Source organism: Hemiscyllium ocellatum, chromosome 14 (genome assembly GCF_020745735.1).
Source record: "Hemiscyllium ocellatum isolate sHemOce1 chromosome 14, sHemOce1.pat.X.cur, whole genome shotgun sequence".
NCBI classification, from domain to species: domain Eukaryota; kingdom Metazoa; phylum Chordata; class Chondrichthyes; order Orectolobiformes; family Hemiscylliidae; genus Hemiscyllium; species Hemiscyllium ocellatum.
Window position 1 is genome coordinate 74,914,970 of NC_083414.1, and position 27,700 is coordinate 74,942,669.

The 27,700-nt window shown below is 41.1% G+C and overlaps 1 protein-coding gene across 5 annotated transcripts in view; it reads left to right on the forward strand.

Annotated features, from left to right (window-relative positions):
• The window catches only part of LOC132822429 (nuclear receptor subfamily 2 group C member 2-like), a 198,593-nt gene that overhangs the window by 114,777 nt on the left and 56,116 nt on the right, over positions 1-27,700 (forward strand). For all 5 annotated transcript variants that reach the window (XM_060835809.1, XM_060835811.1, XM_060835810.1 and 2 more), the window contains 2 exons: positions 6,605-6,782; positions 15,200-15,321. In XM_060835809.1, the coding sequence (XP_060691792.1) occupies positions 6,605-6,782; positions 15,200-15,321 (300 nt within the window). The remainder of the gene's footprint in view (positions 1-6,604; positions 6,783-15,199; positions 15,322-27,700) is intronic.

Genomic DNA, 27,700 nt, shown 5'->3' on the forward strand with positions numbered 1-27,700 from the left:
GCCTACAAAAGTTGGGGAAAACATTATGGAGGCATTCTTCATGTCATTAAAAAAAACTACTTCAAATGTATTGGCCAATATAGGACTGGACACAGAATCATAGAATTTTACAGCACAAAAGGAGGCCATTTCACCCATTATGTCTGTATTGTCTCCCAAAAGTGCTAACTAGTTAGTCCCATTCTCCAGCCCTATCTCCATAGTCCTCAAATTTCATCAGCTTCAAATATAAATCAAGATATTTTTTGAAACCTCGTATGGAATCTGCCTTCTCACTCTCCCAGGCAGCACGTTCTAAATCCTAACAATTCTGAGTAAAGACGTTTTTCCTCATCTCACTCCTAGTTCTTTTGTTGATAATATTAAAATTATGACCCCCTAGTTATTGACATATACCAACCAATGGAAAAATAATATCCTTCTTTAACCTGTCAAATTTGTTCATAATTTTGAACAACTCAATAAGGCCACCTCTTTACTTACTCTGCATGCTAGTAGAGATTTACATGTTAGACACAGGAAATATATGCTTCATTGTCAGAGATTTCTCAAGATTATGTCACCTTAAGGGAAACTTTTGGGTACAAAGTTAGTGTCTAGAGAGCTGTAACTGCCAGACAGTCAGCAATAATGGCTGATGATTATTAGTTAAACCATAAAATACTTTTATATCACCCTCATAAATTTGAAAGGGATTGGAAATGGGAAAGTGAAAGGAAAACGAGTAGTCAAGTTACAGAACAGAAACAGAGGTGTTACTTGTTGCATTCTCTGTCACCATGTTCTCTTTCCCCTCCCCACACTCCAGTGGGACTACTACCTGTTCTCTCTAGTTTGGCAGTTAGACACTGCCTGTTCTCACATTCCAATCACTTAATCTGCATTATCAATATCTTTCTTCTCCAGCTCCACACTGTCTCTCTCCTGCAACACACCCCACCCACATTACACACTTGTTGTCCCCTGCTCATATCAAGTTGGCTTTTTGACTCGGAAACATTAGCTTGCTGTCTCTCCATTAATGCTGCCTGACTTGCTCTGATTTCTAGCATTTTTTTTGCACATTCCAGCATCTGCAGTAATTTTCTCCTGCATTGTGTTATGACTAGTCTGTGAGTCAGCTCTCCCAATTTTGACATTCATCCCAGATGAAAAAATAAGAGCCCATGGGATCCAAGGAAATTGGATAAATTGGATGCACAAATGGCTGAGTGGCAGGAAGCAGTGATGATTGAGAGGTGGATATCCAACTGGAAGACTGTGCTCACTGGGATCCTACAAGGGTTGATGTTGGGGCCCTTGCTTTGTGGTTTACATAGATGATTTAGACTTAACTACAGGAGGGTTGATCAGTAGATTTGTACTGAAAAATGTGTTGCTGGAAAAGTGCAACAGGTCAGGCAGCATCAAATGAGCAGGAGAATCGACGTTTCAGGCATAAGCCCTTCTTCAGGAATGAGGAGGATGTGTTTTTGTAGATGATATAAAAATTGGGGTGGCAAATAGTGAGGAGGGTAGCCTTAGATTACAGGAAGATTATGCATGGGCTGGTGAGATGAGCTGATCAGTGATAAATAGGATTCAGTCTGGGTAATGGTGAAATTTCATGGGGTCCAAGTCAATGTTGAGGACTCTCAGACAACTCTCTCTCAACTGTGTACCCAGGTGTTGCCACCTCTGCTGGTATTGTCCTGCCAGGGACAAACAAGGCAAGGAAATATATTTTGAACAGTAGGACCTGGGAAACATAGAGGAACCTTGCTGAACATGTACACCAGTTCCTTAAGGTGAGAACAGTGGATAAAGTGGTTAAGAAGGCATACAGCATTCTGTATTAGTCTTTGTTAGCTGGTCATAGAGTTTAAGAGCTGGGAGTTATATTGCAATTGTAAAAGAAAATTGGTTCAGCTACAGCTAGAGTATTGTGTGCAGTTCTGAAATCTGCATTATGGAGGAATGTTATAGCACTGGAGATAGTACAGGGATGCTGCCTGACCTGGAGAATTTTAGTTATGAAGAGAGACAGAATGGGGCTGTTTTCTTCGAGCACAGGAGATTGAGAGGGGATAATTGAGTTGGCTAAAATTATGAGATAAATAGACAGGAAGAAGCATTTTCCCTTGATGGAGGGGCATAGATTTAGGGTAAGCAGTGGGAGGTTTAGAAGAGATGTTTTTTTTAAAAAAACCTCTTCATTCAGAGAGTGAAAGGAATCTGAAACTCACTGCTTCTCCGGGTGTTCGAGGCTGAAACCCTCAAAGTTGAAGTATTTAAATATGCACTTCCGATGGACCAATTGCTGGAAAATGGGGTTAGAATAGTTAGCTGGTTGGTTTTGAGTGTGTATATGATAGGCTGATAAACCTTCTTCTGCGCTGCAGATCTCTATGACTCTATGGACCAGTCTGTGATTTTTCCAGACCTTTCAAAATGCGATTAGTGGCACTGATTTGAGGTTGGTTTTGTTATAGGATAGTGAGTCAGGAATAGAGAATCCAGTGGGATAAACTTTAAGAATATTGATGGGCGAATGGTCTGCTTCCACACTGAAGGAATTCTGTGATTCTAAGAAACTAAACGGTGGTTTAGTTGGTTTGGCAGCACGGTGACTCAGTGGTTAGCACTACTGTCTCACAGCACTAGGGTCCCAGGTTCGATTCCAGCCTTGGGCAACTGTCTGTATGGAGTTTGCACATTCTCCCCGTGTCTGTGTGGGTTTCCTCTTGGTGCTCCGGTTTCCTTCCACAGTCCAAAGATGTGCAGATTAGGTGAATTGGCCGTGCTAAATTGCCTATAAGTGAAGTGCATTAGTCAAAGGGAAATGGGCCTGGGTGGGTTACTCTTCGGAGGTTCGGTGTGGACTTGTTGGGCTGAAGGGCCTGTTTCCACACAATAGGTAATCTAATCTAAACCAGTGTTAGAAGAAGTACTCAACAGTGTTATGAGAGTTTGGGATTGTTGTTGGCTCTTAGCACTTTGAAGTTTATTGAGTTCTTTGAGAAGGTGACCAAGGAGGTGGACGAGGGTAGAGCAGTAGATGTGGCGTATATGGAGTTTAGCAAGGCGTTCGGTAAGGTACCCCATGGTAGGCTAATGCTAAAACTACGGAGGTATGGCATTGAGGGTGCATTAGAGGTTTGGATTAGGAATTGGCTGGCTGGAAGGAGACAGAGGGTAGTAGTTGATGGTATAGATTCATCTTGGAGTGCAGTTACTAGCGGTGTTCCACAAGGATCTGTTTTGGGACCATTGCTGTTTGTCATTTTTATAAATGACCTAGAGGAGGGGCTTGAACGTTGGGTGAGCAAGTTTGCGGATGACACGAAAGTCGGTGGAGTTGTGGACAGCGAAGAAGGATGTGGCAGGTTACAGCGGGATATAGATAAGTTGCAGAGCTGGGCAGAAAGGTGGGAAATGGAGTTCAATGTAGCTAAGTGTGAAGTCATTCACTTTGGTAGGAGTAACAAGAAGATGGATTACTGGGCTAATGGTAGGCTACTTGGTAGTGTGGATGAGCAGAGGGATCTTGGTGTCCATGGACACAGATCTCTGAAAGTTGCCACCCAGATAAATAGTGCTGTGAAGAAGGCATATGTCGAACTGGGCTTTATTGGTAGAGGAATTGAGTTCCGGAGTCCTGAGGTCATGTTGCAGTTGTATAAGACTCTGGTGCGGCCTCATCTGGAGTATTGTGTGCAGTTTTGGTCGCCATACTATAGGAAGGACGTGGAGGCATTGGAACGAGTGCAGAGGAGGTTTACCAGGATGTTGCCTGGCATGGTAGGAAGATCGTATGAGGAAAGGCTGAGGCACTTGGGGTTGTTCTCATTGGAGAAAAGAAGGTTTGGGGAGATTTGATAGAGGTGAACAAGATGATTAGGGGTTTAGATAGGGTTGACAGTGAGAACCTTTTTCTGCTAATGGAGTCAGCTGTTACTAGGGGACACAGCTTTAAATTAAGGGGTGGTAGGTATAGGACAGATGTTAGGGTAGATTCTTTACTCAACGGGTTGTGAGTTCATGGAATGCCCTGCCAGTAGCAGTGGTGGACTCCCCCTCTTTATGGTCATTTAAGCGGGCATTGGATAAGCATACGGAGGTTATTGGGCTAGTGTAGGTTAGGTAGGCTTTGGTTGGCACAACATCGAGGGCTGAAGGGCCTGTACTGCGCTGTATTTTTCTATGTTCTATGTTTATATATGACATGGAAACAAGGAAAGACTAAACTTTTCAGTGAAGTCCATTTGATTACGATCAATGTAAGCTGAAGTTCAGGATATGAAACTATTCCGATACAAATGGTGTTTCAACCATTCACATAAACATACATCACATTGCTGTAAAGATAATGTAACTTCAGAGACATTGTTCTGAGTGTCAGGGTTAAGAAAAGCTAGGGTTATAAAGGAACGCGAGGGAAGGAAGAATGGATGGAGATAAGTCCTGTGTTTTGTTATTTTAGTATTGAATATTTTAGTAATAGGATATATTTTTGATACGGTCAATCACTGTTTTTAAGGACAGAGACATTAAGGACTGTGTCTGATCCAAATGATTCCTGGGATGAGAGAACTGATGTATGAAGAGGACAATATTTATTGGAGTTTAGAAGAATAATAGCAGATCTCACAGAAACCTATAAAATTCAAACATCGCTAAACAGAGTATACAGAGGAAGGGTATTCCTGATGACTGGAGAGTCCAGAACCAGGGGTTGCAGCTGAAGGCAAGACATTTAGGACTAAGATGAGGATTTTTTTTCCAGCCAGAGTATGGTGAGCCTGTGAAAGTTTCTGGCATAGAAAGCGGTTGAGGCCAAATCATTGAATATTTTCATTAAATATCATTCTTTGGACTAAAGTGATCAAAGTGCATGGGGAGAAAGCAGGAACAGGATACTGAGTCGGATGGGCAGCCCTGATCATATTGAATGGTAGAACAGGCTTGAAGGTCCCAATAATATACTCCTGCTCCTATTTTTCTGTTTAGTTGTGTCTTTTCATTTGTCCTATATTTATTTTTGTGGACTGAGATGGGAAAAGAAAACTGTTTTAAACACTAAGGATTGTTGAAGAATTGCTACACTTTTTTTGACTGCAAGTAACCTGACACTGGTATTGCAGTGTTTACACAACTATTGGTACTTTGCAGATGAGCTGGAGGCAAACGCTGAGAGTCAGCCAGCAACAAGTAGCTGATTGGTCTGTGGACTAGTGACCAATTGTCAATGAAAAAGGCTCTCTGCTGGCAAAAACTATGTGATTGATTCCCTGGTAACTGAACAACTTTGGGCTGTGAATAAGATAGTGAGAAACCATTAGACCTTTGCAAATACAGGAGCTGACTCTGTTCTCTGTCATTAAAAAAAACACTTTTTCATTCTAAAGCAAACTAGTTCAGTAATTGTTGTAAACTGTGACTTTTAAGTAATCATTCAGATGCCTTTATAAGTGTGAACCAGTTGCCCTGTGCCTCCTGCAAACAAATGAAAGTATCTGGAAAGAAAGATCAAGGAGTAGCTTTATGATCATTTCTTGAATTATCTCAATAGATCCTGTGACAAGAGCCCACTGATTCTTTTCCTCTGCCTGTAACATCATTGTTTTCTTCCTGTCTATCTGCCTGCTTGTAGACTTACAGTTTATTATTGTTAACATGTCACTAAAGTTGGTTTATTTTAAATAAATAGTGGTTCTTATCAAATACAGAAACCTATCCCATATTTCCTGTCAACCTGTGTCTGAAAATCAGCTAAATTGGGGAATTTTGTGTATCTTATGAGAATCTTTACCTTTTTTGAAAACTTCAGGAATCATGAGGCTTTATTTATAGTGCATTACAGTAGAGAGGTGTAACCGTGCTAAAAATCTTGATCCATTCCTTTTTGTTCCCTTTGAATATGATTATTCCAATGCTACCTTATCTGTCGCTCACCTTTGAACCTGCATAAACCCAACTAAACAAAACTCTGCTTTCATATTGCAACTTGCATTAAATTCCTGTGCTCTCTGACCTACATTAGCTTGTTTCAGACAATGTCTTGATTTTAAAATTCTCATCTTTGTTTTCAAGTCCATTTGTGAGTTCCTCCACTTTATCTATAATCTCTACCAGCCCCACAAATCTCAAAGGTATCTGTACTGCTCACATAACGACCTGTTGATATCCATAATCTTAACTGCTGCATTATTGGCAACATTGCCTTCAGCTGAAAAGACCCTGAAATTCCCTCCCTGAATCTTTCCTTGCTCATGCTGTTTGATTGTTTCGAAACTGGGCGTAATTTGGTGAATCTCTGAGCTTTATTGTTTCTGTCATGGTCTGTACAGCTATCTAATATCAACTGCTTTCCAACTTGGCAACCGAGTCTCTTGGAGGAGTCCAGCTATTAGTATAAGTTCCATATGAGGCAGGGATTCAGAAACTTGGTCTGTAAGCATGCACCTGCCCACTTCCTAAAAGAACACAGATACCTGGGCGTACCCTAGCAATTACACAATGCTTTAAATGTTGCAATTGCAGTATGTTCCTTGTTCGTTCTGTGTTGCTGTAATTATACAGTGCGTGTAGGATTAAAGTGCTAGTGACATGTTCTTTACTGCAGGGCATTTGACACTTTGGCGAAAGCACTGAGCCCTACGGATGGGAGCACTGTGCCTGGCCTGATGGAAGGTTTGGAAGCTATAGGAGAAACTAATATCCAGTTGATGAGCAGAGACCAATCGATGCCCATAATAGAAGTGGAAGGACCTTTACTGACAGACACCCATGTGATCTTCAAGGTTTGTTATCATGACAAGGTTTGTGATGCAGTTTCCAATTCCAGTTCCAGTAAATACCAATGTAGGAACCTGTTGCCCCAAACCCATCCTACATATGATCAAGAACAATGCTTGCTGTTTGAGATATTGGAATAGGCATTAGACTGAAGGGCTAGAGGGAGATTTGAAGCTCATCAGATGTGCCCATGAACGTAGCTATTGAAATAGTAGTGCATAGTTTAGAATAGAAATCAAACAAAATATCATGGAACATTGGCTTTGATCTGAAAGGGACGTGATTTCAAGTGAGTTAAATGTATGTTTCTTGTGTGAAGTCAAATGCTGGCTGGCGTACAGTTTGGACACTGTACTTCAGCAAAGATCAATGCTCCTGTGTGTGTTTCTCCCACTCTCTGGACAGCCATTTAAAAGCCAACAGGCTGATTAATTTTGCATTTATTATGCGAGTAAACAAAATTACATCTCAACTATAATTTTTTTTCTGCTTCTCTTAAAATGTAAATGACAGACCTTGTCCCACAAGTCCCGTTTGTATAGATATTTTTTGCTAGACACGGCAAAGCATAAGCAGGAAGCTTGAACTTGCCAATCATTTCTTGCACTGTCTTCATGATTTTAAAAGAAGTAGCTGTGGTTGATGCACTGGTAGTAATTTCCAAGAATTCTTAAGTTGTAGAAAAGTCCAAGAGGATTGGAAAATGCCAATGAAACATCTTTAATTTATATTGCAGTCTACTGTAGAGAGTTATATAGCAGAGCATTGGCAATTCTTGATGTAATTAAGCAATCAGCATGGCTTCATGAAGGGAAATTGGTTGGATAAGACTACTTAATAGGGGCCAAAGTGTTGGAGATAGCATATTAACATTGATAGAGAGGACCACTTTGAGATATGGATGGAATTTCAAGATGGCAGCCTGTAACTGAGGATAAGTACAAGCGGCCATAATTATTTACAATATTTATTATGATTTAAATGAGGAAAGTAAATGCACTTCCCCCAGATTTGTAGATGTCAAACATGTACACATGTGAGGACAATTGGTGAGGATGACAACACAGAGAATCCGCAGGGGGATATTGACAGGTTAAGTGAATGGGCAAAAACTTAGCACATAGAACAATATGTGGGAAAATGTGAAGCTATGCACTTTGTCAAGAAGAATAAATGAACTGAGTAATAATTAAACAGAGAATGTCTGCAGAAAGTTCCAACAAAGAGGGATTTAGGGGTCCTTAGGCATAAATCACAGATGGCTGGCATGCAAGTTCAGCAGGTAATATGTGCCTTTATTTTTTTAAAAAAAGTCCAAAATAAAAATAGGGAAGGCTTGCTAAAACAAGCCAGAATATTGAAAATAGTTAACTTGTGAAACATAATTTTTTTTTCTCAGTTGTATTCTGATTTTCTAAATGTGCTGTTATTCCAATAGTAGATTGCAACACTTTCCCAAAAAGTGATTTTAGATTGACTTGGGCTTTGTTTTCCTGCTTTCTGACTCCCTCCAAAAATGTTTTCCTCAGGTCACCTACTGTTGTTCTGCCAACCAGCCGTCTACAGGAAACCGTTTTTCCTTGTTTGATGCCTGTTGTGGTGATCAAAGCTACACTGCCTGTATCCTAATTGCACCAAGTCCGATTCACCCATCATCTCTGTGTGAGCTGAAATATGTAAGCTGTCAGTCAAGCAATGCCACATCTAAAATTCTCAAGTTTTTAAGTTCCAACCCACCCCAACCCTCCCAAAAACCCCATGTCCTCTCCGCAGTTTATCTCTGTAATCTTCTCCAGCTGCACAACCATTCAAAATATTTGCACTCATCTAATTCTGGTCTCTTCAACATTTCCAATTTAAGTTATTCCGTCGTTGGTAACCTGTGTTTAGCTGCTCAGATTTTTTTTTGGCTTTGGTATTAGATTAGATTAGATTCCCTGCAGTGTGGAAACGGGCCCTTCGGCCCAACCAGTCCACATCGAACCTCCGAAGAGTAACCCACCCAGACCCATCTCCCTCTGACTAATGCACCTAACACTATGGGCAATTTAGAATGGCCAATATACCTGACCTACAGGTCTTTGGATTTTGGGAGGAAACCGGAGTACCCGGAGGAATCCCACATAGACATGGGGAGAATGTGCAAACTCCACACAGACAGTCGCCCAAGGGTGGTGTTGAACCTAGGACCTTGGTGCTGTAAGGCTGCAGTGCCACTGTGCTACCCTCCTATACTTTGTTTTTCCTCTAAGATCTTTTTTAAATCAAATTCTTGGCTAAACGTTTGGCCATTTGTGCTAAATTGTTTGATATGATTCACTGTCCAAAGTTTTTTGCAATACTGTAAAATATTTGAAATGTTTTAGGAGTTATTAGTAAACGCAGTATATAAATATAAGTTGGTACAGCTGCCTTGTGTAGAATAGAACATAATGCTCTGACCAAGATCTAAGCAGTGTTTATTAAAAATCTGGTATAACTTGCTCACATTTGTATTCTGTGTTTCTGTCAATAAAGCCAAGAATCCAGTGTGCTATTTTAAAGCTTATCCTGCCATTTTCAACAATGTTTATAAGTGCACCTCTGGATTCCTCTCTTTCTCTACTTCCTCTAAATTGTGTTTTTTTAGTTTATGTTGTCTCTTCTTATTCTCCTTTATAAAATGAATCAGTAGGCACTAATTATGTAAAATTTTAAATGCCTGTTTTCTCAATCTATGTCAGAGACAAAAAATCTGCCCTTGCTGGAATCCAAAGTTGACAAACAGGAGGTTGGAAGAACGCAGCAAGCCAGACAGCATCAGGAGGTGGAGAAGTCAATGCTTCAAGTGTTAACCCTTCTTCAGGACTGAAAAAGGGCTAACACCTGAAACATTGACTTCTCCACCTCCTGATGCTGCCTGGCTTGCTGCGTTCTTCCAGCCTTGTGTTTGTCTACTATCAATCTAAGTCGCCTTGAACTCTGTTACTATCTTCACCGATGGTTATAATATTTGTGTGTTTCATGTCATCGGTAATCTTGCAAACGTTGACCTGTGTACCAAATGCAGCATGTCCAATAATATCAAAAAGCATTCATGATCATGGTGCTGACTCCTGAAACATCAATCCACACACCAGTCTGAAAAACAACCACTGATCACAACTCCCTCCTTTCTCACCCTGACATTTTTTTAGTCACACAACCACTGTCTCTTAGTTAATTTAATTCATAAGTTTGATGGTCCAATGGATAATGGCATTGTATCCAATTAAGTATTTAATTTTGCAGCATGTTTTTGAGCTGGGAAACAGGCTTTTTTTTAATCTGATGTATTCCATAATGCGACAGAGTTCATCTTAGAGTAAAGGTCTTTGGGGGAAGAGTAATCTTAACATGATGGAATTTCATATGAAGTTTGACAGTGATGTGGTTGAGTCTGAAATCAGATTTTGAACTTCAAAGAATTATTTATGGATGTTGAGGGCAATTCATTTAAAATAAATTGGAAAATTAAAGTATATGACCTTGGATAAGTCACATCAGTTCATACTTCCCACCAAATGTACATTCCCTTTACAAATAAACACTCCACTAGAAAAGTGGTATTAACAGGGCTAACAGTAACGGTTAGGCAAAATATTGAATTAAAAATAATTTCAAATTTTAGCAAAAGCAATAGTAAGCTTTAGAATTTGAGTAGGTTTTAAATCAGTAATGGATGACAAACAAATTGTAAAGAAGCAATACTTTAAATATGAGGGTAAACTAGCAAGAAATAAAAACAGACTGTTGGCTACAAGCATATAAAGGGAAGAGATTAACAAACAGCAAAACAGAAATTGCTTGAGAAACTCAGCAGGAGTGGCAGCATTTGTTGACAGAAACGGAGTTAACGGTTTGTGTCCAGTGACCCTTCTTTCAAAGTTCTGCTTATTCATCCCAGGAGATAGATATCATTTGGCATGGCCGGTATTTTGTGCTCATCCTGAATTGCCCTTCCGAAAATGGTACTGAACTGCCATCTTGTGACTTAAATGGTTTGCTAAGGGCTAACAGTAGACTAGGCTCACATTTTGAAGTCAAGCTTTCAGATTTCTTTCTTTCCCTTGTTTGAATGACATTCTGGCAGACACATGGTTGGCAGCTTTATAGAACATAGAACGATATAGCACAGAACAGGCCCTTTGGCCCATGGTGTTGTGCCGAACATTTGTCCTAGCTTAAGCACCTATCCATGTACCTATCCAATTGCCGCTTAAAGGTCGCCAATGATTCTGACTCTGCCACTCCCACTGGCAGCGCATATGTGCTGAAGTTGAAGTTGGAGGCAGGGACCCAGCCTCCTGAGGGCAAGTTGCCTTTGTCCACCTCACTCACAGCACAACTAATTAATGATTGGCAGCCATTTTATTGTCTCAAATTGGTGCGAGATGACTGGTGGTAATTTAATCAAAGGATCACCATGCCTCAGGTGAAGGGAGAGGTTGAAGAAGGAGAATCCTTCATGCTACCTCAAATGGTGCAGGAATGAACCCATCACTGTATTGCAAGGCAATTATCCAGCTAACTGAGTGTAGAAGAATAAGAGAGAATTTCATTGTAAAGCATAGAAAAGGGCAACTAGTGAAAGGCTTTTTTCTGGGGTATCCTCAGCTGCAATCAGTTCTGCCGTAGCAAGATATTGATTAAAAGAAAACCCCAGATAACCATAGTTCAAATTAAACAAATACAAATAATTTTTGAAATATATATATACACAGAATATAGTTGTTTGAGACCTGTTTTCAATTCATAAATCCACACCAATGACACATTGATCCATAGGCATTTAATAACTTCTGTTCTGGACAGAACGTTTTAAAGCCACTAAGATGGGTTTACAATTCCATTTGACCAGGTATTTTTGAACAGTGTTTAAAATTGGCAGGATGAGTTGATCAGATAGTTTGCCATGATGCTAGCAGAGATGAGATTTTAAGTTGATGTTAAGTTTAAGGAGAGATTGGAAGAATTAGGACTAATCTCCTTGGAATAGAAACAATTAAAATGTGACCTGATAGAGGTGTTAAAGATGTGGATACAGTAAATAAGGGCTTTCTAAAAAATGCTTTCTCATCAACCTCTTTAGAAATGTTATTACATCCTCTGGAGCAGATAGGACTTGAATCCAGACCTCCTAGTCCAGAGGTAATGGCACTGCCAATGCAAAATAAAAGCCTTTAAATAATGGCTGTTCTGTCTGCCAGTTGAGTAGGTAACCACAGGTCATAGGTTCAAACCATTGGCCAAGATGAGACATTTTTCAGTCTAAGTGTTGTTGTGATTGAATGGTATATATGGAAAGCTGGTGGAAACTGATTTTAAAAAAGGAGTTGAAATAGAATGAGGGACTTACAGGCTTATGAGATTAAGCAGGGATATGGTAATAAGCATGATTGCTCTTTTTAAGGGTCAACACAGGTTCAACAAACCTCCTCTTGTGAAATAAAACAAAGAATTGCAGATGCTGAAAATCTGAACCTGAAATTGTTGGTAAAACTCAGCAGATCTAGCAACATCTGTGGAGAGAAAGTAGCGATAACATTTTGATGACTCTTCATATGAACTGATAACAGCTAGGAAATCCTGGTATTTATGCTGAAGACCAGGGGTGAGTGGTGTGATGGGAGAGAGAAGTGAGCAGATAGATGGAGATGGAACCCAGAGGGAAAGTGATATGAAAACGGTGGGTAAACAAGGACAAGGGCAGAAGATGTGATTTGAAGATGCCAATGTTGGATAGGGTGTACAAAGTTAAAAATCACACAACACCAGGTTATAGTCACTACCACCTGTTGAAGGAGCGACGCTTCGAAAGCTAGTGTGCTTACAATTAAACCTGTTGGACTATAACCTGGTGTTGTGTGATTTTTAGCAGGGCAGAAGAGACGGCGTATAAGTGATGATGGTTTGGCTGTGCTAAAAGCAACCAGTGACAAAACAGGATAGGGTGTGGTGTGTGTGTGTGTGTGTGTTTAAAAAAAAAATTGGAAGGATGAAATCAGACTGTAAAGTTATTGAACTTGATGTTGAATCCTGCAAAGTTCCAAAGCAGAAAATTAGATGTTGTTCTTAAGCTTGCACTAAGGCTTACTAGAACATTGGAGCAGTCCTAAGATAGAAATGCTGATATGGGAACACAGTGGTGTCTTGTAATAGCAGGCAACTAGAAGTTCAAAGAGTCATTTTTATGGACAGACATAGATGTTCTGCAAAGCAGTCGCCAATGTCTACATCGCCAGTGTAGAGGATACCACATTGTGAGCAGTGAATACAGTAGATTAGATTGAATGAAGTACGGATAGATCACTGCTTCACCTGAAAGGTTTCCCTGTGGGCTTGGATGGTGAGCAGAAAGAAAGTAAATGGGTGGATGTGCAATTGCATGTCGAGGTGCTGTGGGGGGTGTAGCATGGTGGTTGGAAGTGGAAGAAGAACGGACCAGGCTGTCCCAGAAGGAACAGTCCCTGTAGTAGGTTAACAAGGGAGGGATGGGGAATATATCCCTGATTGTGGCATCCTGCTGGAGATGGCAGAAATGGTGGCTTACATTCCTTTGGATGTGGTTGCTGATGAGATAGTAAATGAGGACTGGGCAACCCTGTTGCTGTTGTGGGAAGAAAAGGAAGGGGAGAGGGCAGAAGTGTGGGTGATAGGCAGACATAACTAAGGACTCTGATGATCACGGTAGCAGGGAATCCTGAGAAAGAAAGTTGACATTTCTGAGGCCCTACTGCAGCAGGCAGCATCATCAGAACAGACACGATGGAGAAAGTTGGAGATTTGAATGGAGATTTTATAAGAAACGGTGTGAGGATGTGTAGTCCAGGTAACTGAGTGAGATAGTGGGTTTGTAGATTAGATTAGATTACTTACAGAGTGGAAACAGGCCCTTCGGCCCAACAAATCCACACCGACCCTCTGAAGAGCAACACATCCAGACCCATTTCCCTATGTTTACCCCTTCACCTAACACTATAGGCAATTTAGCATGGCCAATTCACCTGACCTACACATCTTTGGACTGTGGGAGGAAACCGGAGCACCTGGAGGAAACCCACGCAGACAGCTCCCTGGCCTGAGCTAGAAATGAAAACAGAGATGTTGAAGAAAGGAAGGGAGGAGTCAGAAATGGACCTGGTGAAGATAAGAGCTGACAGGAAATTGGAAGAAAAATTGATAATGTTTTCTGGTTCAGAATGAGTGAGAGAAACAGAATTGATGGTTTCATCGATGTACCAGAGAAAGTTGTTGTGGGGTAGATGGTGCCGAGGAAGACTGGAACAAGGAATGTTCCATGTAGCTCACAAAGACAGGCATAACTGGGGCCCATGTATGTACTGGTGACCATGCCTTTGACCTGAAGAAATTGAAAGGTGTTAAAGGAGTTTTTGTTCAAAGTGAGGTCAAGTTCAGCCAGGCAGAAGTGAGTGGTGGTGAGTGGGGACGGTTCAGGCCCTTTTTTCTAGAGGCAGAAACCCCTGAGACCATCCTGACAGGGGATGGATGTGGGATTGAATCTCTGTGGTGAAGAGGAGGCAGCTGGAGTCTGCAAATGTGAAATTCTGAAACTGATATAGTGTCACAAGAAGTCCGGATGTAAGTGGGGAGGGTGTAGACAAGAGGAGAATAAACATTGAGTCTCCTGCTCTCAAGCCTATTATCACATTACATGGGTTGGTCTCAGCACAGACTACCAACGATCACTTATTCAGCTTCTCTTCTGTCCTGCCATCCATTTTGCCCTTACTTACCAACCTATTTCACATCTCTCCCTCTGCGCTTCATCTCCATCTATCCACTCACCTCTCCCTTCTACCCCTTCACCCTTCTCCCACAACCTTGTCTTCAGCATAAATACCAGGCTTTCCCAGCTGCTGAAGAGTCACCGGATGAAAATCTTTAACTCTGCTGACTTTGACCAACAATTTCTGTTTCCACTCCTATTGTGAAATTTATTTTCATAATTCAGGTATGAGAAAGGTACTAAAAGAAAAGCTATATAAACTTAGCTGTATCCATGAAATCAGACAATCAAAACCACATGAATCCTGCCTGATTTCTTTTGGACTGGAGCGATTTTTAAAAATGAGTTATATGGACTGACTCAACATCACTTTACACCTATTCAGTTCTGGCTGTTGTGGTGGTTGGTAGTGTATTTGCCCCAGAGCCAGGAGACCCGGGTAAAAGTTCCGTCTGCTCCAGAGATGTGTCACAATATTTCTGAACAGGTAGTTTAAAATATCTAAATCTATTCAGCATAATAGTGTGTTTCGATAATGTAAATAGTAATACATGTTTTGTAATAATGTATACCTCTCAAACTATCTCAGTATTATTATACATTATGGTTTGCAGTTGTGGCATGAAGAATGATAGCATGGTTTGTTTTTAACAGCTGACCATGCCCACCCCGATGCCTGAGTACTTGAATGTCCATTACATCTGTGAATCTGCCTCCAGACTTCTCTTCCTGTCCATGCACTGGGCCAGATCGATTCCAGCATTCCAGGCTCTAGGGTAAGCCTTGTAGTTCACACATCCTGATGCCTGAGAACTGTACTGTTGTTTTAAAGAAAAAGAATGAAATGATTGTTTGACTAAGTACCACCAGCAAAAATAACTTTGGGGGGAAAACTATTGGGAGAAACCCGAAGGGACATCTGCATTTGGAAAAGTACAGATTAATCAGCCATGGATTTGTAATGACTAATTTGATTGAATTTTTTAAGGTGGGGAGAGAGGTATTGCTTTTGATGTGATCACAAGGATTTTAATCAATATTTTTGACTTTGTCTCACGTGGCAGTCTGTTTGCAAATTACAATCCACGGGAATCAAAGGAAAATGTCAAGTTGGATCTAAAATTGCCTGAGTGATAGGATGTAAAGGATGAGTGTTTTTAGTACTGGACAATTGTTTCTTGTGAGGTTGCAGGTTTTTTTTAGAATTAGAATCCCTCCAGTGTGGAAACAGGCCTTTCGGCCTAGCAGGTCCACACTAACCATCCCAGACCTATTCCCCTATTACTCTACATTTCCCTCTGACTAATGCACCTAACCTACACAGTCCTGAACACTACCGGCAATTTAGCATGGCCAATTCACCTGGCCTGCACATCTTCGGACTGTGGGCGGAAACCAGACCATCTTGAGGAAACCCACTTGGTGCGGGGAGAACGTGCAAACTCCACATAGAGGCTGGAATCGAACCTGGGTCCCTGGCGCTGTGAGACTGCAGTGCTAACCATTGAGTCGCCCCAAACCGAGGGATTGATACTGGGACCCTCATTATTCGTGGTATATATCAGTGATTAAGAAGTTTCATGGTAATAGAAAAATTAGTCATGCTTAGAATGAGGAAGAAAGGTATAGTTGGCAGGAATGTATAAGTGGGTAAAAACAAGGACTGCAGATGCCGGAAACCAGAGTCTAGATTAGAGTGGTGCTGGAAAAGGCAGCATCCGAGGGGCGGGAAAATTGTCATTTCAGGAAATTGTCATTTCCCTTCATCAGGAAAGTATAAGTGATTTTGTCATTGGGCGGAGAAATGAAACTTAGTTCTGATAGATATGAGGTAATACATTTGAGAGTGCATTTAGGCAAAGAAGTAGACAAAAGTACATAAATAATTTGGACGAAGGTGTAGGTTGCCTGGTAAGCAAGTTTGCCGATGACACAAGGTTTGGCAGAGTAGCAGATAGTGAAGGGGATTGTCAGAGAATACAGAATATAGATAGGTTGGAGAGTTAGGCAGAGATGGAGTTCAATCCTGACAAATGCAAGGTGATGCATTTTGTAAGATTCAATTCAAGAACAAACTGTACAGTAAATGGAAAATTCCTGGGCATAATTGATGTACAGAGTGATCTGTGTATTCAGGTCCATTGTTCCCTGAAGGTGGCAATGCAGAGCAGTTGAGTGGTCAAGAAGGCATATATGGCATGCTTTGCTTCATTGGATGGGGTATTAAGTACATGAGTTGGCAGGTCATGTTACAGTATAAGACATAGATCTGGCCTCATTTGGAATAATACGGATAGTTCTGTCACCACATTACCAAAAGGATGTGGATACTTTGGAGAGGATGTAGAGAGGGTGCTTAGCTATGAAGAGAGGTTGAGTAGTTTAGGATTATTTTCATGAGAAAGATGGAGTTTGAGTAGATTAGGATTGTTTTCATGAGAAAGACAGAGGTTAAAGGGGTGACCTGATTGAGGTCTACAAAATCATGAGAGGTGCAGAGAGTTTGGATAGCAAGAAACTTTTCCCCAGAGTGGGGGGATTGTATTGCAAGGGGACATGAGTTCAAAGTGAGAGGGGAAAAGTTTAAAGGAGCTATGCATGGAAAGCTCTTTACACAGAGGGTGGTGGGTGCCTGGAACGGTTACCAGCGGAAGTGGTAGAGGCGGGAATGATAATGTCACTTAAGAGGTGTCTAGACAGTTACATGAATGGGCAGGGAGCAAAGGAATACAGACCCTTAGAAAATAGAGGATCTGGATCGGCACAGGCTTAGAGGGCCGAAGTACTGTAATTTTCTTTGTTCTTTGTTCTAAGACCGATAAATAATGGGAACAGAGGGACCTAACCATATCTCCACAGAAGATATTTCTTGAAGATAGAAGGCCAAATAATAATGTTGTTTAACAAAGCATAACGATCCTTCCGTCTATTTATGCACACATTGACTACATCAGGGGATGTGTGGATAGTTTAAGAAAATGATGTTGCAAGAGGAAACATATCATTTCATTGGAGGCAGTTCAGAGATGATTCACTAGAATGACCTCTGATATAGAGAAGGATGTCTTAGGAGCAGTGGTTAAAAAGGTTGGGACTCTATTCACTGGAAGTTATAGAAATGAGAGGTGATCTCAATGAAACATATAGAATTATTAAGGGGTTTGACAGGGTAAGTGCTAGGGGGATATTCCCCTCATCAGACAATCTAGGATGAAAGGGTCAGAATAAAGGGTGTCAATTTAAGACTGAGATGAGGAGGAATTTCTTCACCGAAGGTTGAGAGTTGTAGAAACTTCTTGCCATGAGAGCTGTGTGGGCAGAGTCCTTGTGTATACTTAAGGCCTCAACAGATAGATTATTGATCAGAAGGAATATAAAAAATTATGGGGAAAGACAGGAAAGTGGATGTGTGTAATGTCAGATCTGTCATGATCCTATTGAATGGCAGAGCAGGCTCAAGGGACCGAATAGACCATTTGTTACTATTTCGTACGCTGTTACACTCTTACAGGGAATCTAATTGAATAGCAGTGCAGGTTTGAAAGGCTGAATGGTCTTCTCCTGCCCATGGTTCTTATGTTCTTGTAACCTTAACAAAGTTCTTGAAGCATCTTATGGGAATTTCATTTGGCAAAGCAATGAACTGCAGAATTAAGCATGCTTCCTGAAAAAGGAAATTAAAGCATCACATGATGAGAACTTAGAAATTAAAATGGTCTTTTTCCCAAAGATGGGAAATTTCAAGACTAGGGGGCATATTTTTAAGGTGAGAGCAGAAAGATTTAAAAAAGATATGAGGGGCAATCTTTTACACAGAGGGTGGTTTGTGTGTAGAATGAACTTCTGAGGAAGCGGTGAGTACAATTTCAACTTTTAAAGATATTTGGATAAGTAAGTGAATAGGAAAGGTTTGGAGGGATATGGGCCAAGAGCAGGCAGGTCGGACTAGTTTAGTTTTGGATTATGTACAGCATAGACTGGTTGGACTGAAGGGTCTGTTTCTGTGCTGTATGACTCTGACTATGATCCTGAATCTAAAGAGGGTTAGGACAGTTCAGATGTGTGGTGGAAAATGTCATCGTTGACCTTTTGGTTCAAACGTTTGTCACAACTACCAGCTATGTCCACCATGTGGCTAGTGATATAGCTCACATAGATAACTTTAAATCTTAATAATTCAAATTAAAGCAGACTAATAGTCAAGCTTTTGTTTAAACAGGAACAATAGGTGTCAGGGAACTTCTCTAGTCGTTGGAGTCATACCTAACACATAGGAAGGTGGTTTGTGGTTGTTAGAACTCAGACATCTCAGCTCCATGATTTCTTTGCAGGAATTCCTCAGGGTAGTGTCCTAGACCCAACTATCTTCAATTGCTTCATCAATGACCTTCCCTCCATTATAAGGTTGGAAGTGGGAATGTTCGCATGAAACGTGAAGGTAGATAGAAAGAGAAAGGAAGCAGATTGAAGAAAGAAAGAAAACATGAGGGTAAGAAGATAAAGCAAAGATCTAATGGATTGGATAAAGCAAGATGAGTCCAGGAAATGGAGAATAACCTCCATGGGGAAAACGAGCGCCATGTTGTACATGGGTGAAGTCCGGAATAAGGTCTTCACGCAAAGCTTTATCAATTGCTCAGTCTATCCGTTCTGATTTCCAATAAATTGTCTCCTACTGTCCTATAACGTAATCTTTTAACTCGTTCTTCCCTATCCCTCTGCTGTTCATTCCTATTGCCATTTCACAATTCAATCTACACTCTGAATGGGTGGCATAGTGGCTCAGTGGTTAGCACTGCTGCTTCACAGTGCCAGGGACCTGGGTTTGATTCCAGCCTCGGGCAACTGTTTGGGTGAATTGGCCATGTTAAATTGCCCATAACATTCAGGGGTGTGTAGGTTAGGTGCATTAGTCAGGAGTAAATGCAGAGTAATAGGATAGGGGGACCGGTCTTGGTGGGTTACGCTTTGGAAGGTCGGTGGCAAATTACCTGTTTCCATGCTTTAGGGATTCTATGAATCCTTACTCCTCTGTCGCCCACTGACATTTACTGCCAATTTCATTCATTGTTTTCTAAACGTGTAGGAGGTGGTACATTAATATCACTGGACTGGAAATCCAGATCCCCAGGCTAATGTACTGGGGACTTGGGTTCAAATCCCACCATTGGAAATCTGGAAGTCTGCTTCTAACAAACTGTGAGATCGCCTGAAGGTCTGTCTTTTGGGGATCGGGACTTCAACATTGGAGTAATCACAAATCCTGGCCCACACTATATTGGGAAGTCAAACCTGACATGAATTTTTAACTGACCAGTGACCAGAGAATACCATGGCTTTTTAAAATAAGGATGGTGGGTGCACTCTCGAAGTTAGACGACCAACAGGAGGCTGTGAAACACCGAAAGCAGTGCAGCTTCCATTTGGAAGAGAAGCAGAGGGAGGATCTTCAATCAGGGCACTGAGTATAAAGGTTGGGAAGTTATGTTACAGCTGTATAGGATGTTGGTAAGGCTGCGTTGGAGTGTTGTGTTTAGTTTTGGTCACTTTGTTAAAGGAAGGATGTTATTAAACTGGGAAGAGTGCAGAAGAAATTTTAAACAAACACTGTGTTCTTAGTGTTTGTTTAAAACATTTGGTGTGAAAAATGGCCACAGCTGCATAACCATCATTTAGGAAGGTCAGTCCCTTCACAGAGAGGCCAGTAGCTCCTGCTCTGAGCAAGTAGCCAAGATCATTAGTCTTTTAATTATCACAACGAGCTACTCAATACATATTACACATTACGTACACCCACACAGCAGAACAAAGATCTTATCCCTGGTATCAAGATAGATGAGGTTAGGGAGAAAATTGAAGAGCCCCGAGCATAAATGCCTTTATCATCTACAACAAAATGGGGAAATGCTGGAGGACTGCAAGGTGGCTGATGTGTGTTTTCTTAAATAAGAGATGTAATGAGAAGCCTGGGAACTTGTGAATCTGACATTGGTGATGGGTAAGGTGATTCTAAAAGATAGGATTTACATGCATTTGGAGAGGCAAGAAATGTTTAGAGATCGTCAGCACGGTTTTGTGCAAAGGAGATCATGTTTCACAAACTTGATTGAGGTTTTGGAGGAAGTAACCAAAAAGATTGATGAGGGCAGAATGTTGTTTACTTGGACTTTAGTAAAGCCTTTCATAAGGTTCTGCATGGTAGAACAAACTAGTAAAGTTAGGTCACATGGGATCCCGGATGAGCTTGCTTTTTGGATATAAAATTGGTACAACAGGAGGATACAGGGGGTTGTTTTTCGGACTGGAGGCCAGTGACCAGCAGTGTTCCATGGGTATGTCATTTTTAATTGATTTGGATGAGAGTAAAGAAGGCATGGTTAGTAAGTTTGTGGATTATACCAAAATTGGGGGTATAGTGGTTAGAAAACCTTCTTCACTAAGACTTCTTTGGATTTCTTTGATGAAGTGACCAGGAAGGTTGATGAGCACAGGGTTGGAGGTGGGGGTGGGGGTGGGGGTGTGGTGGGAAGACGTAGTCTGTATGGATTTCAGTGAGGCTTTGGTCAGGTTCCATACAGTAGGCTGCTCTGTAAGGTTAGACCACATGGAATCCAAGGTGAGCTGAGAAATTGTATAAAAAATTGGCTTGATGGTAAAAAGCACCGGGAAATAATGGAAAGATGCTTGTCGGACTGGAGACCTGTGATGGGTGAAATGCCTCATGGATCAGTGCTGGGCCCATTTGGGTGAGAATGTACAAGGCATGATCATTACGTTTGCTGCTGACACTTAAAATAGCCTGCCTCACTGTCCACAATACTGCCGATCAGAAACTGCAGCAGGACCTTGATCAGCTGGGGAAGTGGACCGAGAAATGGCAAATGGAGTTTAATATAGATAAATGTGAGGTCTTGCATTTTGGAAAGTCAAATCAAGGTAAGAGTTTATTGGTGAATGGTAGGGCCTTAAAGAGTGTAGTGGAGCAGAGGGATCTTGGAGTTCAGGTTCACAGTTCTCTGGAAGTGGAGTCACAGATAGAAAGGACAGTGAAGAAGGCTTTTGACACACTAGCCTTCATCAGTCAGTCCACTGAGTATAGAGATTGGGAAGTTATGTTACAGCTGTATAGGATGTTGGTGAGGCTTGGAGTATTGTGTTTAGTTTTGGTCACCTTGTTATAGGAAGGATGTTATTAAACTGGGAAGAGTGCACAAGAAATTTACAAGGATATTCCCAGGACTCAGAGCTATAGGGAGAGATTGCACAATCTAGGACTGTTTTCTTTAAAGCTTAGGAGTCTGACAGGGGAAACTTGTAGAAGTGTACCAGATCATGAGAGGTATGGATAGAGTGACTGCACTGATTTTTTTTCCCCATGGTTGAGAAATCGAGGACCAGAAGGCATCTGTTTAAGGTTAGAGGGGAAAGAATAAAAGGGAACCAGAGGGACAACTTTTTTTTACACATAGGGTGGTACGGATATGGAAAGAGCTACCAGTGGAAGTGGTTGCGGCAGATACATTAACAACATTTAAAAAGCATTTGCACAAATACATGGATAGGAAAGGATTAGAATGATATGGACTAAATGCAGGGAAATGGGGTTAGCATGGGCATTCATTTTAGTCGGCATAGACCAGTTTGGATCCAAGGAGCAGGAGAATCGACGTTTCGGGCATAAGCCCTGAAGAAGGGCTTATACCCGAAACGTCGATTCTCCTGCTCCTAGGATGCTGCCTGACCTGCTGCGCTTTTCCAGCAACACATTTTTCAGCTCTGATCTCCAGCATCTGCAGTCCTCACTTTCTCCATGGACCAATTTGGGTCAAAGGGCCTGTCTCCATGCTGTAGGACTCTGACACACAAAAAAAAATCTTGATCAATTGGGTCAGTGGACCAAAGAGTGGCAATTGGAATTTAATCTGAATAAGTGTGAGGTATTGTACTTTGGTAAAACAAACAAGGGCAGGATTTATACAACAAATGGTTGGACTCTGGGTAGTGTCATAGAACAGAGACCTAGGGGTTCAGGTATATAATTCTTTGAAATTTGCATCATCGGTAGACAGGATGGTTAGGAAGGCGTTTAGCATGTTGCTTTCATTGCCTTTGAGTGTAGAGTTGGGACATCATATTGAGGTTGTATAGAACGTTGGTGAGGCCTCTTCTAGTGTGTGGCTCTGGTCGACCTGTTAAAGGAAGGATATTTTTAAACTGGAGAGGGTTCAGAAAGAGTTACCAAGACCATGCTGGGAATGGAGCATTTGACTTATACAAATAAACTGGAAAAGCTGGGACTTTTTCACTGGAGACTAGAGGTTGAGGGGTGACCTCATTGAGGTTAATAAAATTCTGAGGGGCATAGATAAAATGAATGACAAAGGTCTTTTCCCTAAAACTAGGGAGCATATTTGTTAAGGTCTGAGGAGAAAGATTTAAACAGACATGAGGGGCAATCATTTTACACAGTTTGTCTGTGGAATGAACTGCCAGAAAAAGTCATAGAGATTTACAGATGAAACAGACTGTTGGGTCCAACTCATCCATGCTGACCAGATATCCTAAATTAATCTCATCCCAATTGCCAGCACTTGGCCCTTATCCCTCTAAACTATTCCTATTCCCAGCCTCTACCACTTTCTCTGGCAGCACATTCCATACATGGACCACTCTTTGCATGAATAAGTTGTCCCTTAGGTTCCTTTTAAATTTTTCCTCTCTCACCCTAACTCCATGCCCTCTAGTTGTGGACTCTCCCATCCCAGGGAAATAATTTTATCTATTTACCCTATCCATGCCCCTCATGATTTTGTAATCACCCCTCAGCCTCTGATTCCTCAGGGAAAACACCCCAGCCTATTCTGCCTCTCCTTATCAGCTGACGGATGCAGATAAACTTACAAAGTTTAAAAGGCGTAACTTAACTTGGGTTTGTTCCCGAGTTAACTGGTTTAGCTAGGGAACATAGTCGGCATGGACTGGTTGGACCGAAGGGTCTGTTTCCATACTGTATGACTATGACATGGAAAGAGAGGAAAAAACAAAGAACTAAAAGAGACAACAGCAAAGCAGCTCAGAACAAGAATCACAAAACAACAAAGAACACAGAAGGAATTAAAAGAGGGCACTGGGGTACTATTAGAAATTTGAAAACAATAGGGTCAAGTAAAACACAATGAGGCCCTTTACTATCTTTCTTTCTTTCTCTATCTCAATATTAACATGCAGATTACACGCTCACTGTGGGTGCAAATTTAGAAATCAACTTCAGTGAGACATTGGTAAGAGGCCAAACGTTCAGTAGAGGCCTGAAGTTCAGCAAAGGCCAAACCATGGGCTTGAGGAAAGGCAATAAACTGATGTGGAAAGAATTCTGTGATGAAATCACTGCCCTGAAAATGAGTGAATGAGATGATTATATTTTCTTGGGTTGGTGTTCAAGATTTCAGCCAAATCCAGGCTGTGGCCATCAAGACCTCAGTCTTGGAGTTGGAAATTTAGATGCCACCAGTACAATAGCAGCTGCAAACACTTTACATGGTGCCATTTCTACTCAAAGTACCATGTCTGAGAGAAAATCGGTTACGACAAGAGAGCTTAAAAGAAGAGAAAAAAAAAATGTTCCATTGGCAACATCCTTGTAAATATTTTCTGAACCCTTTCAAATTTCACAACATCTTTCCGATAGGAAGGAGACCAGAATTACATGCAATATTCCAACAGTGGCCTGATCAATGTCCTGTACAGCCGTAACATGACCTCCCAACTCCTGTACTCAATATTCTGACCAATAAAGGAAAGCATAACAAACGCCTTCTTCACTATCCTATCTACCTGTGATTCCACTTTCAAGGAGCTATGAACCTGCACTTAAGGTCTCTTTGTTCAGCAACACTCCCTAGGACCTTACCATTAAGTGTATAAGTCCTGCTAAGATTTGCTTTCCCAAAATGCAGCACCTCACATTTATCTGATTTAAACTCAATAGACAAAGTATTTTCTCTCATGTTGGGGAGTCCAGAACTAGAGGGCATAGGTTTAGGGTGAGAGGAGAAAGACGTAAAAGAGACCTAAGGGGCACCTTTTTCACGCAGAGGATGGTACATGTATGGAATGAGCTGCCAGAGGCTGGTACAGTTGCAACATTTAAAAGGCATTTGGATGGGTATATGTATAGGAGGTGTTTGGAGGGATATGGGCTGGGTGCTGGTAGGTGGGACTAGCTTGGGTTGGGATATCTGGTCGGCATGGACGAGTTGGACCAAAGGGTCTGTTTCCATGCTGTACATCTCTATGACTCTATGTCATAGTTAGGATTGTAGTAAAGATAAGGCTATTTCAGGTACTGGGATGTGATAGATTTGGGAAAGGAAATTGATGAAGGTGTTAAGCAGGAAAATTAAGAATTGTACTCAGTAAAAAATCAAGGAAAACAGTAAATAGAATTTGAGAATAAAAAGGCTGAAGATGTAATTTCAGTGCCTACAGTACAAAGCCAAATCTTCACAACTTACTTTTAGCATTGCTGAGTTGTTGAATGCTCAGAAGAAAAGTCCAGAAGTCGCATTCCCTTGTGCAAAACCGCTGTGAAACAAACTAGTTATTTGTTACTGGTTATTCGAATAACAGTATTCTAGTGTGAGGTAAAGTTAGTACTACAGGAACACACTATAATACATCAACCATGATTTTATTAAATAGCAGAACAAGCTAGAGGAATTGAATGTTTTAATGTCCATGTCATTAATAGTAATGACTGGGCAGCACGGTGGGCAGCACGGTGGCACAGTGGTTAGCACTGCTGTCTCACAGCGCCTGAGACCCGGGTTCAATTCCCGACTTAGGCGACTGACTGTGTGGAGTTTGCACGTTCTCCCCGTGTCTGCGTGGGTTTCCTCCGGGTGCTCCGGTTTCCTCCCACAGTCCAAAGATGTGCGGGTCAGGTGAATTGGCCATGCTAAATTGCCCGTAGTGTTAGGTAAGGGGTAAATGTAGGGATATGGGTGGGTCACGCTTCGGCGGGTCGGTGTGGACTTGTTGGGCCGAAGGGCCTGTTTCCACACTGTAAGTAATCTAATCTAATCTAATCTAATCTAATCTAATCTAATCTAATTGGAGAGAATTACATTTTGCTGTACAAAGCTGAAAAAATTACACTTAAACTAGGCTGAGTTACTTGCAGTACAGATCAATAAGAGTACACCTGACAGCAAGGAAATGCTGAGAAAGCACAAAGTGATTGAGCAAAGATGACCAAATTGTACAATTTGGCTTCAGTACAAGATCAAAATTTATAAGTCAGTAGATAATGCAGGTGCTCTCTTAAGATTTCCAGTGAAGGCTGATACATTTTTAGCTACTGACATACCTCCGAATCAATTTACAGAAATGATTTGCCTATGTCTGGTGGAGATATTATTGGAGAAGGGATATTTTGCTCAGTAAATTGCTCAATGAACAACTGACCTAAAAATTGAGGAGTTTCTCACACATAGAAATGAACTGAATGTAAATCAAGGCTGTGTCCTATTGTAAGGTTTAAGAGTCATTATAAGGTTTAGAGAGAAACTGTTAGAGGAATTTCTCTAAGAGCACATGGAGATATTTATAATAAAAGGTATTTTTGCTATGCAGATGTAGACAGCAACATTGCAGAGCAGATTGAAATATTTTTAGTAAGGACAGTCAATCATATTGTAATATTACCACACTATCATATAGTGCTACAGAAAGAAGTGGACACATAGTGAAGAGTTTCTTGCAGAAGGAGATTTGACACCACTTCCACAAGCATCCACTCACTCTACCACCAATGCTCAGCAGCAGCAATGTGTACTATCTACAAGATGCACAGCAGAAATTCACCAAAGGTCCCTGCAAAGCACTTTCCAAACCTATGACCAATTCCATCTACAAGGATAAGGACAGCAGATACATGGGAACACCACCAAGTCTTCCAAGTCACTTATCATTCTGACTTGGAAAGATGTTGTAATTCCTTCAGTGAAGCTGGGTAAAATCCTGGAATTCCCTCCCTAACACCATTGTGAGTTAACCTAGAGCACATGGACAGCAGTAGTTCAAGAGATAGCTGAACCACCACTACCTTCTCAAGGGCAACTAGGAGTGGGCTATAAATGCTGACCCAGACAGCAACATCCAAGACCCACGAATGAATTTTTGAAAAAGTACTCCTTGAGTATTACTCTAGATTATTATTTTCATGTTTCTCCTTGTCACAGGCGGGAAAATTTTCTGTTCTGTTGTAAAATCTTGCCACAGTTCACAAAAGGTTTCCCTTACAAGTAATATTCAAACAAACTTCTAGGGCAAGGTTTAGTTTGCTTAAGTCTGACAATAATAGCAAAGTAAGATAAGCGCAAGTATAAATGAAGTGAAGATGAATCATGACACATCAAGCGTAAAACGTAGATTCATGCTGATCAGAAGATCCTGGTGATAAGAAAGATTTGATCGAATGATTGCAGATTTTTGTAAAAATACCAGATGCATCTACATATCATGTGAAGATTGAAGAAAGACTGTCAGTGTTATGGAAATCATTTGTTTGAAAGAGGAAATTTTGACAAAGAAAGCACAATAATTCTACCATCATCCAAATTCTTTCTATGGCCCAACGTGAAAGTCAAAAATATGCAGAACATCCTTGTAAATCTTTTCTGAAACCTTTTAAGTTTCACAATATCTTGTCTATAGCTGGGAGACTGAAATTGAATGCAGTATTCCAAAAGTAGCTGAACCACTGTCCTGTACAGCTGCAATATGTCCTCCCAGGTCCTATATTGAATGCACTGACCAATAAAGGCAAGTGTACCAAATGCCCTCACTACCTTGTCTACCTGCGGCTTCACTTTTAAGGAACTGTGAACCTGCACTCCATGGTCTGTTTGCTCGGCAACACTCTCCAGGACCTTACCATGAAGTGTATGTCCTAGTTTGCCTTGCCAAAATGCTGCACCTCATATTAATCTAAATTAAACTCCATCTGCCACTCCTGCGGCCTTCAGATCAAGGTACTCTGAGGTAACTTCTGTTGTCCATTACACCACCAATTTTGATTCATCTGCAAACTTGCTAACCATACCTTCTACATTCACAAGCAAATAATGTATATAGATGACAAAAAGCAGTGGA